We start from the raw sequence: 15379 nt of genomic DNA, 5'->3' as shown, positions 1-15379 counted from the left end.
TATGTAGTTCTCTAGATAGTCTTCTAACTAGAAAATATACTTCAATATTCATTTTTCTAAACTTAAAAAAAAAAAAACTTTGCCTTCATCCACAAAAACTCCTCCACGCGGCCATCACTTCGCTGTCGTCTTAAAATAATTTGTTGCTAAGAAATTGTTTCTTGTGCCGAGGAAAGAGATAAAAGTAAATAGGAGCTAGATCTAAAAAATAGGGTAGGTGTTCAAGCATTTGGAATGCCGATTTTTGAATGGCAGTCATCGCAACTGACGCTTTGTGATCTGGTGCGTTGCTTGGTGAAACAGCGTTCAGGTCCGCAGTTTGCCATGTCTCTTTTCCTTACTAACCTACCGCAATCTTTTGATTTGGTCTGTTTAATAAGAGCCCAATAAAGTGGCTACCTTTTTAAAATATTCCACCATAATTATTTCTTCAGCGTCCCAAAAAACTACCGCTTTAATCTAACCTACTGATTTTCACTTTGAATTTCTTCATCGTCTCTTTGGAAGCTCGCATCCAGGACATTGATTGTTTTTTGGTTTCAGCATAAACATGGTGAACTCGGGTAACGTCCATGATCACAAAACGTGACAAAAAATTATCCTGATATGCAACAACACAAAAAATGATCCTCTACGTGTCGAATCGTTGTTTCTTCTTTCGTCGGGAAACATTCTGGCACGCACGGTTCACATTCAAATTAATGTAAATAATTGGAAAAGTGGCCTGTTGATATGATTTTTTTGTGATTACTTAGTGAATACATGAGCAAGCAAAAAACATTTGTTTTATATTTTTATGTGCACAGGAAATACCCAATTATCATTACTTTGGGATCAACCTAGTACATTTAATATGAAAGATTTTAGTTTTTTCTTTCTTTTTTTGGTTTTCTGCTTTAATTACTTCGCAAATTTGAAGGGAAGTTCATTTAGAAACTGTAAATAGAGCTCCTCATTGTATTGCACAATAAGGACATCACTTCGAAAATCTGCTATGAATACAAAATGTATGGGAAATAAAATGTATGGGAGCGTTTAATGTAACATTTTTGGATATTTCTCGCTTTATTTTTAAAAAATTATTATGGCCATTTTACTCATTAGGTTAAGTACTTTCGATATCAGTTTAAAGTTTTTTGGTGTCTGCAATAGTTACGGAATAATCGCTTGTGCACACTTAACGATTACACCCTGTATACATAGCCATATAGAGTTACGGTCTTACTAATAAAATGTTACCATCGCTATGCAATGAATTAGTTATTGTAATAACCTGTCTTGTCTTTATGATTGACATTTCATGTGAGCAAGAGCAGGACACAGCTTTGGTAGAAAATGGTTGAAATTTATCCATTATTTAACTTTTTATTAGTAAGGCCGTTAGATGTTTGGCTCTACATGAGACATATGATGTCGTTAAGCAGTATTAATTCAAGTGTAAAAAAATGTCTAGGTAATCTAGCGCCTTCACTTTCCTAATACTGTTTATTAGGAAATATGTTTCCAAACTGGAAATAATACTGTTTCCAGATACTTATCACGGTAGCCCTCATGATAACTTTCAGAATGCAAGCTCTACTTTCGGCTTTTGACAACATTTCACATGAGAGATTTTGGTAGGAAATATAATCAAATGACCATGAATATAAAACAGGTGCATAAAAGGTAATTTATACAAGAAATAAAAATAAAACAACATTGCTATATATCATCGTTTATTGAAGTGATAATAATTATAATAACACAGGATTGCACGATTTCTTTGGATCTGTTCATACCTTTACATAATATACACGTATAACATACTTATTCAAAATGTCGAGACAAATCTTATTCTATTATATCTAAAACAATGAGGAAATAATTGTACTATGATTAATACGTAACAATTATATAAATAATACATAATACGCTTATCAACAATTGTTACTATAAAGTTTTGTACATTATTGGTTTTGTTTATAATTAAAAGAAGTGGTGATTAGAATTCGCAAATTTATATTTTAATATAAATATGAGTCTATACGGCATTTTAGTGGAAATAAAAAATTGACATTAAATACATGATGGAAACATTTTTATTTTGTGTTTTATTTTAATAGTATTTTATTTACACTAATTAATTATTGGAATAAAATTTAATTTAGATACAATGTTTGAAGACAATAAAGAATTGATTTTCATGAAAAATCGTCTTTGATGGGAGTCTTAAAAGCAAAATTTTTTATTTGTGAATTGTGGGACACAATAGTTTTATATAAGAACAGAGTTGTACAAAAACGTACTAGGAATATTTTATTCTTAATTTCAATACCTTAATGTTAAAACTGGATGATTGGTTTAATGTATTTCACAGTGTAAAATTAGTCCAAAGATAACAATTTTCCTAGCAATATTCGATATAATTTCGGTATATTACATTAAAATCTATGTACATTTATATTATTTAACGTATACATAGATGATACACTTATACAGTTAATTGTTAAGTTTAACAAATGTCTTTGTAGAGTTCGGTAATGTTTTAAAATTATGGTTGTTCAAATTTGCTTGACAAGCCAGACGTAACGTGTAGCATTGGCCTAACTCTAATATATACAAAAAAACATAACATGAATGTAGATTTAAAATAAAATTTTATATTTGTCAAAAACTAATAACTTTTTATAGGCTTTGGATACAATTGATAGGTAAAACAGGATAGGTAAAAGCGCCTAGGCATAAACTATATTTTAAAAAGAAAATCTCTATGAATGAATTAATAAAATATTTTTAAACAAAAATTTTGTTAATCTTTGGTATTTTTATGGCTAATGTCTTTTTGTGTTGTTTCTTTGGAATGCAAAATAAATGGAATATTTTCTTACAGCATATAAACCGCTTAATAAAAGGGATTACATATTGATATTAATGCAAAAAATAATGATAAACATATTTTCCCTGTAAATACAAAAAATGTTATAATACAATTCTAACCGTATTATATTTTATTGGAATGGAAAGTATGGAATATAATGTGGAATGGATCCAACAGTCCAATAAACATTTAAAAATTACTAAAATAATAATAATTATTTAGTATTCTTAAAGAAAAACGAAAAACATTAAATGATACTCTACTAAACAGATAAGTATGCATTATTTTATTATTTTATTTTTTAAATTCTAAAATAAACGTAGGTATTAAAATGTGATTATATCGAAAGAGGAATGAAAGTAAAGTACAGTTATCGTTAAATCGAAAACCTATGACCTAATATTAGGACATAATAAAAATCTAAATGGAAAATTATTCATACATTTTTCTTAGCCTGAGATCAAAAACTCCTTACGAATGCGTACATGCCTTACGAATGTTTTTACTTATTCATTGGTAACATACCTCTTAGGCCATTTTATCTTTAATATAATTATGCTTTATATAAATTGAAGAACGATAAATCATGTTATCTCACTCTTTCTATACCATATTTGTGTGTTAGAGTAAGATAGAGTGATTTTATCATGGTAATTACTAATTTAGATACATTAATTATTAAACAGTGATGTTATACAATAGCTGAAGGTGCTTGATATAAAATCTTTTATACACAAAATTTAAAAAGAATGTCATAAAATCAACGAAATAAAGAATTGTAAATTATAAATTAAATATATCAATGAGCGTATGGAACCTAACTACCTACTCTATTAATTATTCTATATTTTTAACCTCTTTGGATGAATAACGGCAAAACGATTTAAGTATGTTACATATTATGCATTCTTTGGTTACCATTGTCTTAAATAATTTTTTCCCTAAATTTTTCCAAGAAAAATTCCTGCAAAATTTTCATCTATTGTATAACACCTGATCACAAACGTCTTTGGTAAGCAATTAGCTAGAGCCTCAGCGCCAGGGCGCGAAGGCTGTCGTGCTTCAAGAGGGTAGTGGCTGCAAAGGCGGCACCGGTGTGATTCGGTAGTCCTGCCGCAGCTCTGGGTGCGGACGCATATCTGTAATAGAATATTTTTTTAACATTTGTCTTGTAATGCAAAAGCAAAAAGAAAAGTGAAGTGAATAGCTTTAAAAGAGTTTGAATTTATGAAATGACATGACAAGGCTTTAAAGCAGTAGGTGTTCACAGTATTATTGTGAATTACATAGCGCTGCCAGAAACTCAAATCGCTAAGTATTAATGAATAGGTACATATTTCGGAAAATTTTGAATTATATGTATAATTTATGATAATGCATGTCTACAATTAGATACATACACATTTTAAAACATTGCCTTGGCTTTCAAAAGTGTAGATTTGTAGTAATTTATTACATGCCATTTTGTTTCGCTTATCTCTTCAAGATCCCCAAGTTATGTGACAATGAAATCAATACATCCACTATCAATCAGGTCTTAAATAAAAGAACCGAAAAAAATATTAAATCCTCACCTATCCTATGATCCGGCACGTGCATATCCGGGTGCATAGCATGGACATCAGTATGCGTCGGCATATGCTGCGCATTACGCAGATCAGCGTGTTGCGTCTCTCTGTGCCTGCGCAAGTCCACTTTACGCTGAAAGGCGCGCCCACACAGCTCACAGGCGAAAGGCTTGAAGCCTGTGTGCTTGCGGGAGTGTGTGATCAGGTTCGAAGACTGGCTGAAGGCCTTGCCACACACTTGGCACTTGTGCGGCTTTTCACCTGTGGACAATGAAGTGGGTTAAAAAGGGAAGATGTGTATGAAGAATTATTGACATGGGTTGTTAAAATGGAGTAGGCGTAGAATTATGAGGTTTTAGTGAATTTGTTGGAAAACGAAATAAATATGGTACAAATAAAAGTGTTTTCTTCCTTTATTACTTTGTTTTATTTATTCCGCAATCCGCATGTGCTATCTAAGACTAGTTATAATTATGTATTTGAAAATTTAACACAGAATATTTTTCTGATCTATACGTTTTTTGCATTAATTACTTCTAATTAGAATTGACTAATAGAGCTTTTTTTCAATTTAAGTAGCTACCTAATAAACATTCGTTTATTTGGCAGTAGAAATTCGCAAATGTTGTTATATGGAGGAACTTCCTTAAAAATGTAAAGCCAACAAAATATGTAGGTATTAAAATTAAAATTATATAGTAGATACAATATTTAAAAGGAAGGATAAAATATTCTTTGTTAGAAGAATTTAATTCATGGAACTATAAAATTGAGGAACAACGTAAGTATATAATATGTGTATAAATGAAGGCTATCGTTAGGCGCAATCAATCCTTTTATGAATGGAGGAAAATTCATGTATTCACATCTTTTGAATTATTTGTTACTAGCTCTCCGCCCGCTTTGTCTAAAATCTAATACCTAAATTATATGCTAAAACATTCCCCTTGAATTACTATATCTACTAAAAACTGCATCAAAAACCCTAGTGTATATTTAAAGATCTAAGCATACATATATACACACAGAATGCCTTATACATACTATGTAGTGATAAATAAAAAAGTTATAGTTAAGTATTTTAAGTACATAAAATATACTTAAATACTTTAAAAGCAGTTACAAAACATGTAAAAAGCAAGTTTATTCCTATTCCTTATAATTATAATTTAATCTGTATTATGAATATAAACTCCAGTTCCTTCAACATCAATATATTTTAGTATCTGCTACATAGATATGATGGCTATCGCAATCACGCTGACGTTCCAATGGAAAGGTCCGGATAATCCGTGCTCCGGATATCCGGGTATCGATCCGCTGACACGGGGGATGGGTTAGGGTGCAGGGTTGTCAACAGCTGCTTTATATGTGCGTTTTATGTTTTTTATTTACCTTACAGGAAGGTTGTGGTAATTTGGAAAGTAAATTGTTAATTAAATATCCAATTATTATTATATTTAGATTTCCCCACTATAAAATATAAATTAAACAATGTAATGTAAATAATCGTGTGTAAACTAATTGTTAACTAGAAGTAACCGACAAAATGTTATTATAAAAAAAAATACAAAATAAAAAGGAACATGAAGAAAAAGCTGATAAGCTTAAGGTATTTTAAACTAGATTTCCGCCCGCGGCTTCGCCCGCGTTTTCAAAGGAAAACCCGCATAGTTCCCGTTCCCGTGGGATTTCCGGGATAAAACCTACCCTATGTGTTAATCCAAGTTACCCTCTATATGTGTGCTAAATTTCATTGTAATCGGATCAGTAGTTTTTACGTGAAAGAGTAACAAACATCCATACATCCATACATCCATACTTACAAACTTTCGCCTTTATAATAGTATTGAGATTGAGATTAGCTGGCTTTAGGGTAATATTTTCAGCTCTATATGTAATCTCAAGACCACGATTTTATAGTTGTCGACAGCCCTGAATATGCGGATATCCGGGCACGTTCGCGTATTAATACACGTCTGCGTAATCTGTGCCAAGTCGGGGCCGCATTACGGATGCGTGGCGGATACCGGCCGGACAATTTATCGCCCGGGCATACCCGGATATTATGGGTTTATGTATCGTGATTCTGCGGATATGGTTATTGCTTAGTTTTATCCGTCGTGTACTGAAGATTGTCGACCTGTCGTTAGGGTTGTAAAAAAATCGATGAACATTGTTTTCCTAGAGAATTGCATGTTCATAGTACCTACATAATAATGATAGACTAGGTATGTGGTTAATATAAAATATGAGTAAAAAATTAATTACTTAATAAATTATATGTTAACTAGTTCCATTTATTATAGTTGGTGGTACATAAACACTGTTAATTGTACCTACTTATATCGATTAATTATCTACGTTAAAATTTCTTATTTAAAAAACTGTAATTCTTAACAAGGTATACCCAATCGAATTATATTGTTAAAGTATCAATATTACCAGCTCAATTACGCAACTATATCATACAATAATAGTCCAAAGGTTACATCATTGGCCCTTCCAGCAGTATCAAGAACAAATCACGGCAGCGCACCGATACCTAACAATTAGGTATTTTGAAAAAGGGCCGCTTCAATCAAGGGGTCCGCGGCGACTTCATTAGAGGGAACGAGAGGTACCTCCTCTCTTTGCACGACAGTATGACGCACCAATTTATATCTGTCGTGCGATTGGCCGTGATTTCAGCGACTCCTCCCCGCGTTGCATAGCAACGGGGGGACCCCCCTCGCGTTATGGATCGCAATTTTCCTTTGAATTGGAAATCAGAGCTGAGGCTCGTTACTCCATCTTCGATAGCAGATTTTTAGATGCTCTTTTGTAGCTGTTTTCGCGTATGTTATTCGTGAGGCTGTGTGTGTTTTATTATGTACATATGTGGGACGTATTGCAAGTTTCTTTCATGTTGTATCTTTAGGCACAGAATACACAATAGTAGCTAAACGCTACAGAACGGACACTCTCCGCCTCCCGCCAAAATTAAACACTTACCTCACCCCGCACGATCAGACATGTTATGGTACCCATTTCCCCGCAAGGACGATACCAACGACGTCTTTAGACGAAACGCAACGAAGATTGACAACATTAATCAAATTGACTTAAAGCAATTTTATTATTTTGGATTTGTGATTATCGTTTTTCGTAGAAAATGGTTAGATATTGTGCTGTTTACGGATGTATTTCATCAGAAAAACGCGAATTTTTTTTTACGCTAGTCACAAATGTGCCAACCATAAAGAGTTTACACACACATTTGCAGTCTCTACAGTGTGACTGTCAAAACTATAATTTTGTATGGAGTGTCCGGGGTGTGCTTTAGGGTTACAGGTTGAATATTATATAATATGATAAGTATACCTATTGGCTATTGCATAAAAATAATGTAGAGACGACATACATTTATCAGAATGGCGTGCTTTCTAATGGATTGTAAGGTTTTAAGATCATATTAATTCGGATTGAAAATTCTCTTCTCTTACCACAGATAGTATTATAGATTTCTTATGTAGTATTAAAATTTATAAAATAACTAGATTTCCACACGCGGCGACGTCCGCGTTTTCAAAAGAAAACCCGCATAGTTCCCGTTCCCGTGGGATTTCCAGGATAAAATCTATCCTATGTGTTAATCCAAGTTACCCTCTTTGTGTGTGCTAAATGTCATTGTAATCGGTTCAGAAGTATTTGCGTGAAAGAGTAGGTAACAAACACACACACATCCTCAGTCCTCACAAACTTTCGCATTTATAATATTAGTAGGATACCTACATTACCTATGTGTTTTATTACGGTTACTGGTAACCAACTCTTAATATTCTCTTTAATTTTATCGCTTTATATTATTAATATTTATTAATATCACACTCTACACGATATTACCAAATCAAAATATCACGATGTTCACGTAATACGCGGGAAGTGCGTAAAATCTTCGCAAGAGCGTAATTACGAGGGGGTGCCCGTAATTGTTCGCAAGACTCCCTCGGGTCGGTTATCGACGATTCATTGAGATCTCAGTTTGAAGGAGTCTGTATAAGGAAGATTTTGCCGTTGAGATGCGGTTTATTTTCCTTGAGGTTTTGTAATGTTTTGAGAATTTCGAGATGATTATGAAAGTTACTGTATTGGAATCAAGTAAAAATGTTTGATAATCAATTGATAATTTTATCTTCTAGCAGATATTTAATTTCTTTCTACTGCTACGACTAAACATATTAGATTTATTCTTGTTTTCACGACTTCTATCTACTGTAAAAATAAAATTGATGAATATTCATAGGAATTAAAAAGGTTCCTTTATTTAATTAGAAAATTAATTATTATCACATACAAATTAATGGTATGTAGGTACCTACATAATTTAAAACTCCATTGTTCTACCATCCTAAGCATTCATTACGATATTTTATATCCAGCACCCTAAAAGCTCTCCTAAAAATAAAAAGAATCTGGAGGGTAGTAACATTTTAACTGGCGTTTCAGTTAACTCGGCTATTACAGATAACTGCGCAGTAGGTACTGAAACAAGTGAAACGCTGATGTTACGAGATTTTATAAGTAGGTACCTATTGAAATTGTACACATAATATCATAGACATAATATCTAAAAATATTTTCTGAAGTGCTTACTAGATTATTATTAGGTACAGTGAAATAATTCATTGACATTTCTATTGTTCACATGTCAACATGAATGTTTTTCCCAAGAAGCTTTTAATAGGTATGTTTTTCCATAAACCTATTTGGTTTCGTCAAAGAAATCAAGACATTACAATGATTATAAGACATAAAATATCATAAAGTATCTGTACGTAGTACATATTAACTCAATGAAATAGGTATCTAAGTATTTTTCAAGATTTCAAATGATATCATAGTCATCAAAATTGCAAATGTCCATGCCATCAACAAACTTCGTCCAAACGACTTTATTAAACCCTGCATTTTAAACCCAAACAGCTACTAGCTATATTATTCTGTGCATGTACCTAAACTAAATATGACGTCACTACAATGATATATAGATAAATAATACGTAAGTATAATGTATTTCAGTGCCAGCTCGATGGAGGCTAGAGCGTTAAGCATTAAGAATCCCGTGATTGAAGGTATCCCGGCAGGCGATAACCGTAAATTCTGCGCCCGGCCATCTTCCGTTGTGAACAGGCGCGGATTCGCAGTACCTACTGAACTAGTTTATTGAGAAATATCAGTATTTTATGTATAAAAAACTAAATTTAACATGGGGAACATTTCATCCAATTTTATTGTTGGTATCGATGAGATGAAATATTATATAATTACGCATTTCAAGCAATTTAATATTAAACATATAATTTTTTTTCCAGAAAGTTTTTATGTTTTTAGTTTATACCTACGTATAATCAATTGTCATCACATCTCACAAGCAAATCTGTGTTAATTCAAAATACCATTTTACAAAATAATCAATAATTATAACCACATTAAAATTCTACCCACATTAAATATTATGCTCTATCACTCTAACCAGTACCAAAAACACACCAAAAACTAATCTCATAATCGAAATAGCAATCTGTACGCAACGCATAACCGACAAATCATTACGGCCATTATCAGAACAGTAAACTCGAGATTCCCAATAAAGGAGACATTAATATAATTAAATTATACAATCCGGGCCTGGCGTCTCATCTGCACAGTATCATGAGCGGGATTTTTATGGGGACGTACTTTACGGCACTGAATTAAATATATGCTTCTCGACTTAAAGTGCTCGCGCGGTAAGATTTTACGAAATATTGTACTATGTATTATTTAAGTGCTGTGAATCACTACTACTGGGATTGATTTTTTAATAATTTATTTTGTAGAGACGTATAGGAAGTCTGTACGAAATATGAGTTTTGATTGAATTGTATTTTAGGTCGAAAAATATTTTACAATTTTACTTATAAATACCGGTTCTTGGCAAGTTGATTACAATTTCTTACAATAAACCATAAACTTAAATTAGGCTTTACGTTACGTAGCTACTTCAATAATCCTTAAGGATATAAAAGCTTTAATTAAAATGCCGTATTTCAGGTTGTTGAAAAATATTTTACAATTTTACTTATAAATGCTGGTGATGGGCAAGTTCATTACATTTTCTTATAAAAGATGAACTTCAAGTATCCCAGAAATGAAGTGATTCGTCACGTTCTTTACAAGTATTTTCTCCAAGGTGTCTACCAAACTTTCCAGAAGGTTCCATCAAATTTGTTTCTAAACAATGTCACCCTGAATATAAACAAACTGCATATTGTATAGGGATAGCAATGCACTCTAAATATTGCACCTGAGTCCCTAAGTGTTTTGTCGATGTACAGAATCTATAGTTTACAGACGGTATCAAGACGGGTTGTGTTTCTCTTTAGATTTGGTTTAAGAATATGATTGTTATTCATAGTTACGTGGAATTCTACTACATACAGAATTGGTCTTTTAAAAACCTTATTACTAGGAACTACATAGTTGAAAATAACAAGTACCTACAATTATTTTTGAAGTGAAACTTCTTTAGACGCGTGGAGAGTAAAATTTCAAGGCCCTGTTATGGCAATGTCGTGGTCATATCGTAGATTTGATCATTTCATGATATGAGTGGCCATTTCACGAAATGGTCGCATATCGTGAAATGGCCAATTTAGTTTGGTCACATCATGATGTGGTTTGGGCAGATCAATGATAAGAAATCGTTTCACGATATGGCCAATTAACGCACGGTTTTTTCATGAAATGACCAAAATTATTTGATCATATCGTAAAATAGTTACATTAATCGTTGGTAGAGGCGCTGCAAGCTCTGTGTTTATGTGATAAGATGGCGGCCGCTGGCGAAAATTAAATTATTCGCAGTTAAAAACTTCATAATTCGTTTAATAACAATATTATGAAGAAAGTCATAGCAAAGAATTTACGACGAAGAGGTACGAGTACTATGGAAAATGTGGATATCTTATATGTATTTAAGAAAAAATGCGACTTAAATAAAATAATTTAAGAAACTACTACTATATTATTATGATTGTTTGTTTTTTAAAAAGCGATCCGCTTCTGGCACTCGCCGGCCGCTGCCGCGGCACGCTCGCTTTGCTCGCTCGGCTCGTGCGTTGTTTATCAAAGTGTAACCTAACCTAACCTAATTGTTTTCTATTGCAAAAACGATTCGCTTCTGGCATTCGCCGGCCGCTGCCGCGGCACTAACTTAAATGACATTAAACAAGTTTTTAGAATATAGTTATTCTGAAATTTTTTAATATTTTATGGACTCTTTATATTTTATACGATCTGGCCAAATGTGGATGACCATATCGTGAAACGTTGACGATTTAACGATCTGATCAAACTATGTTGGCCATTTCACGATATGCAACCATTTCGTGAAATGGCCACTCATATCATGAAATGATCAAATCTACGATATGACCACGACAGAAATATCGTCACCGGTCACATCATGGAGTAAGACGACGATTTGGTATAGCTTTGAATCTGGCCAAAGAAGTTTCAGTTCCGATTCGTGTTCTCGGCACACACGCTCTTTATTAACATACTAGCTTTCCGCCCGCGGCTTCGCCCGCGTTTTCAAAGAAAAACCCGCATAGTTCCCGTTCCCGTGGGATTTCAGGGATAAAACCTAGCCTATGTTACTCGTGGATAATGTAGCTTTCGAATGGTGAAAGAATTTTTCAAATCTGCCAAGTAGTTTCGGAGCCTATTCAATTCATACAAACAAACAAACAAACAAAAAATCAAACCTTTCCTCTTTATAATATTTGTATAGACAAATGGATTCTTGTAAGAATTTTGGTATGCCACCAGCCACTGCCTCTAGAATTGTAGCAGCATTGTTAAATTATTGCATTTTGCTAAAGTCTGCCTATGTTTCTATTTATTCGATTAGCTTTGCGAATTCCTGTTTCTTATTGTGCTATAAATATAACTAATTTAGAGATACGTTACCAAAATATAACCATTATAAACTTATATAAAAAAGATCTCCACTAATCCACGTCTATCTTCCAACCCTGTATCACACCAAAGAGATACACATCAAAAGGAATATTGTACACGTTAGAGTAAAAATGTATACGTTAACAAATCCGCAAGGCCGGCGTGATTCTGTACCCCCCCTTCCCCCTCCCCTCCTAGTGGGTGACCGCGAAGGTATGAGTTGGGTTGGGTTTATTTTTAGCGTTATAAATGATGTCGCATGCAAGTTTATGTGTGATAGTTGATGTGGTCCTTCAAGGATTGCATGAAGATGATGTTTTTCGTTTGTGTATTCATGTTATGCGTTTGGTGACAGTTTGGTAACTAGACTTTCTAATTATACTGTTTTTTTCTTATATAGATTTTACTTCAATCTATACTAACCATAAAACGATACTAGGTTATCTAGGAACCTTTAAAATTTTACGAATCCATTTACATATACCACCATTAATTATTGAGGATTTACTGGAGGTGTCCAGGAAAAATTAGGTTAAATCAATATTTTCTGAATATAAACAATCAAATGAAGAGGCGGGAATCTTTTATAATGGAAACAATCTTGTTTCAAGATGTCCACAAATAGACTTTGGGATTGGATAAAGCGTTCTCTTGAAGGGCGGGACAGAATAAGATACTTTCGCTGATAATGATAATATTGACGTTGAATTATCGAATAATGAAGTGAGTCTTGGAATTAAATATTCTTGTGGGAATAGATTGCTTTTACAGAAAGTTAATGTAGCTATAGTAGGTATAAAGATATTCCATGCGACAGGTTATGTTTTAGTGGTAAATACAATACTGAAATAAGAATTAGGAATCTGTATTGTTTACACATTTCGTATTCAAACAATTATGTGATTATAATCGTTGCCTAAGATCGTCGCATTAAAATGACCGTCATTTGTTATGCTTTATCTATTTGTACATCTGTATTTATAAATAAATTATTAAATCGAACGTTAAGATTTAATTTAAAATTCTTACTAGTTTCACTAAAATTGTCATAACTAGAACCCTATTAAAGTAATGATGTTTTTCAATCATCAGATCCTAGTACTTCCCAAACACAAAACTGAACAAATGAAAAATGTAACGCTCAGAACCTCTTGTCATTTAACAGTGGGTTGAGGGTCACTCAGCAGACATTTACGATTCCTGCTTCCAAAAGATATGTGCTGTGTAAATGCCACTTAGAAGGAAGATTTATTGGAAGCTGGGCACCCGCTCTAAAACTGTATGGCTTACGTGACTGGATGTTGGCAATTTTTATACTTTTGTATATGATTTACGTTTAATGTGAGTCATACCGATGTTTGTTTGTTGTTACGAGATGCATGATTTACATTTGATAAACATTAAAGTGTGAGCAATAATTTAAATGTCTGTTAGTAATGTATACTATATAATATTTTGATGTGCTTTTGAAATGTATTGCGGAATACAGAATTACCTACTTATGAAAATTAACTAAATACTGCTCACAATTTCTGATTCCAATATCCATAGAATTGATGCGACACTGTCAAATCCGAATCTATGTTTGGATTGCAATGTATCGAACATAGCCGTCGTTTGTTAACGTATCCAAGTGACCATGTAACGAATATAGTAAATTTGAGACGATCAGCTTTTGAAAAATGTTCATCAAAAAAATCCTCCATAAAAAGTACCTTTTATTTCAACGAAAAACATCCAAAGGTAAGACCATCGGTAACCCACGGAAAACTAATAAGATTCCTGCCCGTTGACAGTTGACAAATTCGTTAATTCCACGACCCTCGGGGATGTTCCGTTGAAATCAGATGAGCGAATATTTTTGTAAGAAGTACCTATTTGATTCAACAAATGAGTTATGCGGATTTGGACTCTATATTTTGGGCATGTGGGGTGTGATTTATTTGATTGATGGAGTAGTGCAAATTGTGAAGGTTAATGACGGGTTAGGTTGAGGGTACATTTAATGTTCTACGTAAGAATAAAATTAATACTTCGTAGCATGAAGACATACGAATAGATAGGAAATCTATTTACCTACTCTGTTTTAAGTTGAATAAAATCATTAAATTGTATTGTATTCTAGGTAGGTACCTATTTTGTTTTCTAATCTTTGAACCAAAGCATTATATTATTATGTGCCTACATACCTAATAGTATTGTAGAAATTTTCATTATTTAGAATAAAACATAAAGAAAATCGAAAATAATCGCAAATTATATTAGAAATGACGTTTTTACAAAGTCACCACTACAAATATAACAAGAATGACTAGTTCCTTCCATCTTGACTTAAAATAATACCATAGCTGTTAACTGAGGGACGTTTATTAAATAGTTGGAGACAATGGCTAGACCAAATATTGAAAGCAAGTAAGGGGTAGCAAACATCAATTGTCGCGAAGCAATAAGGGGGGTGACGGTGGCATTCCGGGCGAACCTCGATAAACGAGCTACGAACAACGGATCTGGTATTGAGGAATTAAGTGTAGTTTAGAGAGTGGTAATATACCGCATCCAAAACTGGGAGTCTACAAATCTTGTAAATACATTGATTAAACATAATAGGATTAATAAGTTATATATCATAAATAAGTTCATCGTAGCTTCAGGCAAACATTACATAAATGTGTCTGAGTGTCCTTGCATTTACTCGTATGAGCTTTTACAAAACACAATCAGAATTAATTGCATTAATTCAAATATGTTCGTTATTGTAATAGTGAATAATTATAATGAGTATGACGTCAATCAAGAGTAAACATACTCTATATTAATACAACTTCCTATCGAGCTGCGAGCAAGCCAATTTTCCTTGAAATGAATTACAGTTAACAAAAAATTTCATTCATATAATGACGATCGCTATGCACAGACTATTAAACAATACCTACATCGAATTAGATCAATATTCGCCATAAAAAATACA

The 15379-nt window shown here is 32.9% G+C and overlaps 1 protein-coding gene across 1 annotated transcript in view; it reads right to left on the bottom strand.

Annotated features, from left to right (window-relative positions):
• Window positions 1–2062: 2062 nt before the first annotated feature.
• LOC123706400 (zinc finger protein Gfi-1b) overlaps window positions 2063–15379 on the bottom strand; it is a 52040-nt gene continuing 38723 nt past the window's right edge. The window contains exons 5-6 of the mRNA XM_045655664.1: window positions 4432–4686; window positions 2063–3996 (exon numbers count right to left, since the gene is read on the bottom strand). Coding sequence (XP_045511620.1) covers window positions 3920–3996; window positions 4432–4686 — 332 coding nt within the window. The 3' untranslated portion in view covers window positions 2063–3919. The remainder of the gene's footprint in view (window positions 3997–4431; window positions 4687–15379) is intronic.

The sequence above is a fragment of the Colias croceus genome, chromosome 3, assembly GCF_905220415.1.
Source record: "Colias croceus chromosome 3, ilColCroc2.1".
NCBI classification, from domain to species: domain Eukaryota; kingdom Metazoa; phylum Arthropoda; class Insecta; order Lepidoptera; family Pieridae; genus Colias; species Colias croceus.
The sequence above is the reverse complement of the archived record's forward strand: the minus strand, read 5'-3'. Positions and strand labels throughout refer to the sequence as shown.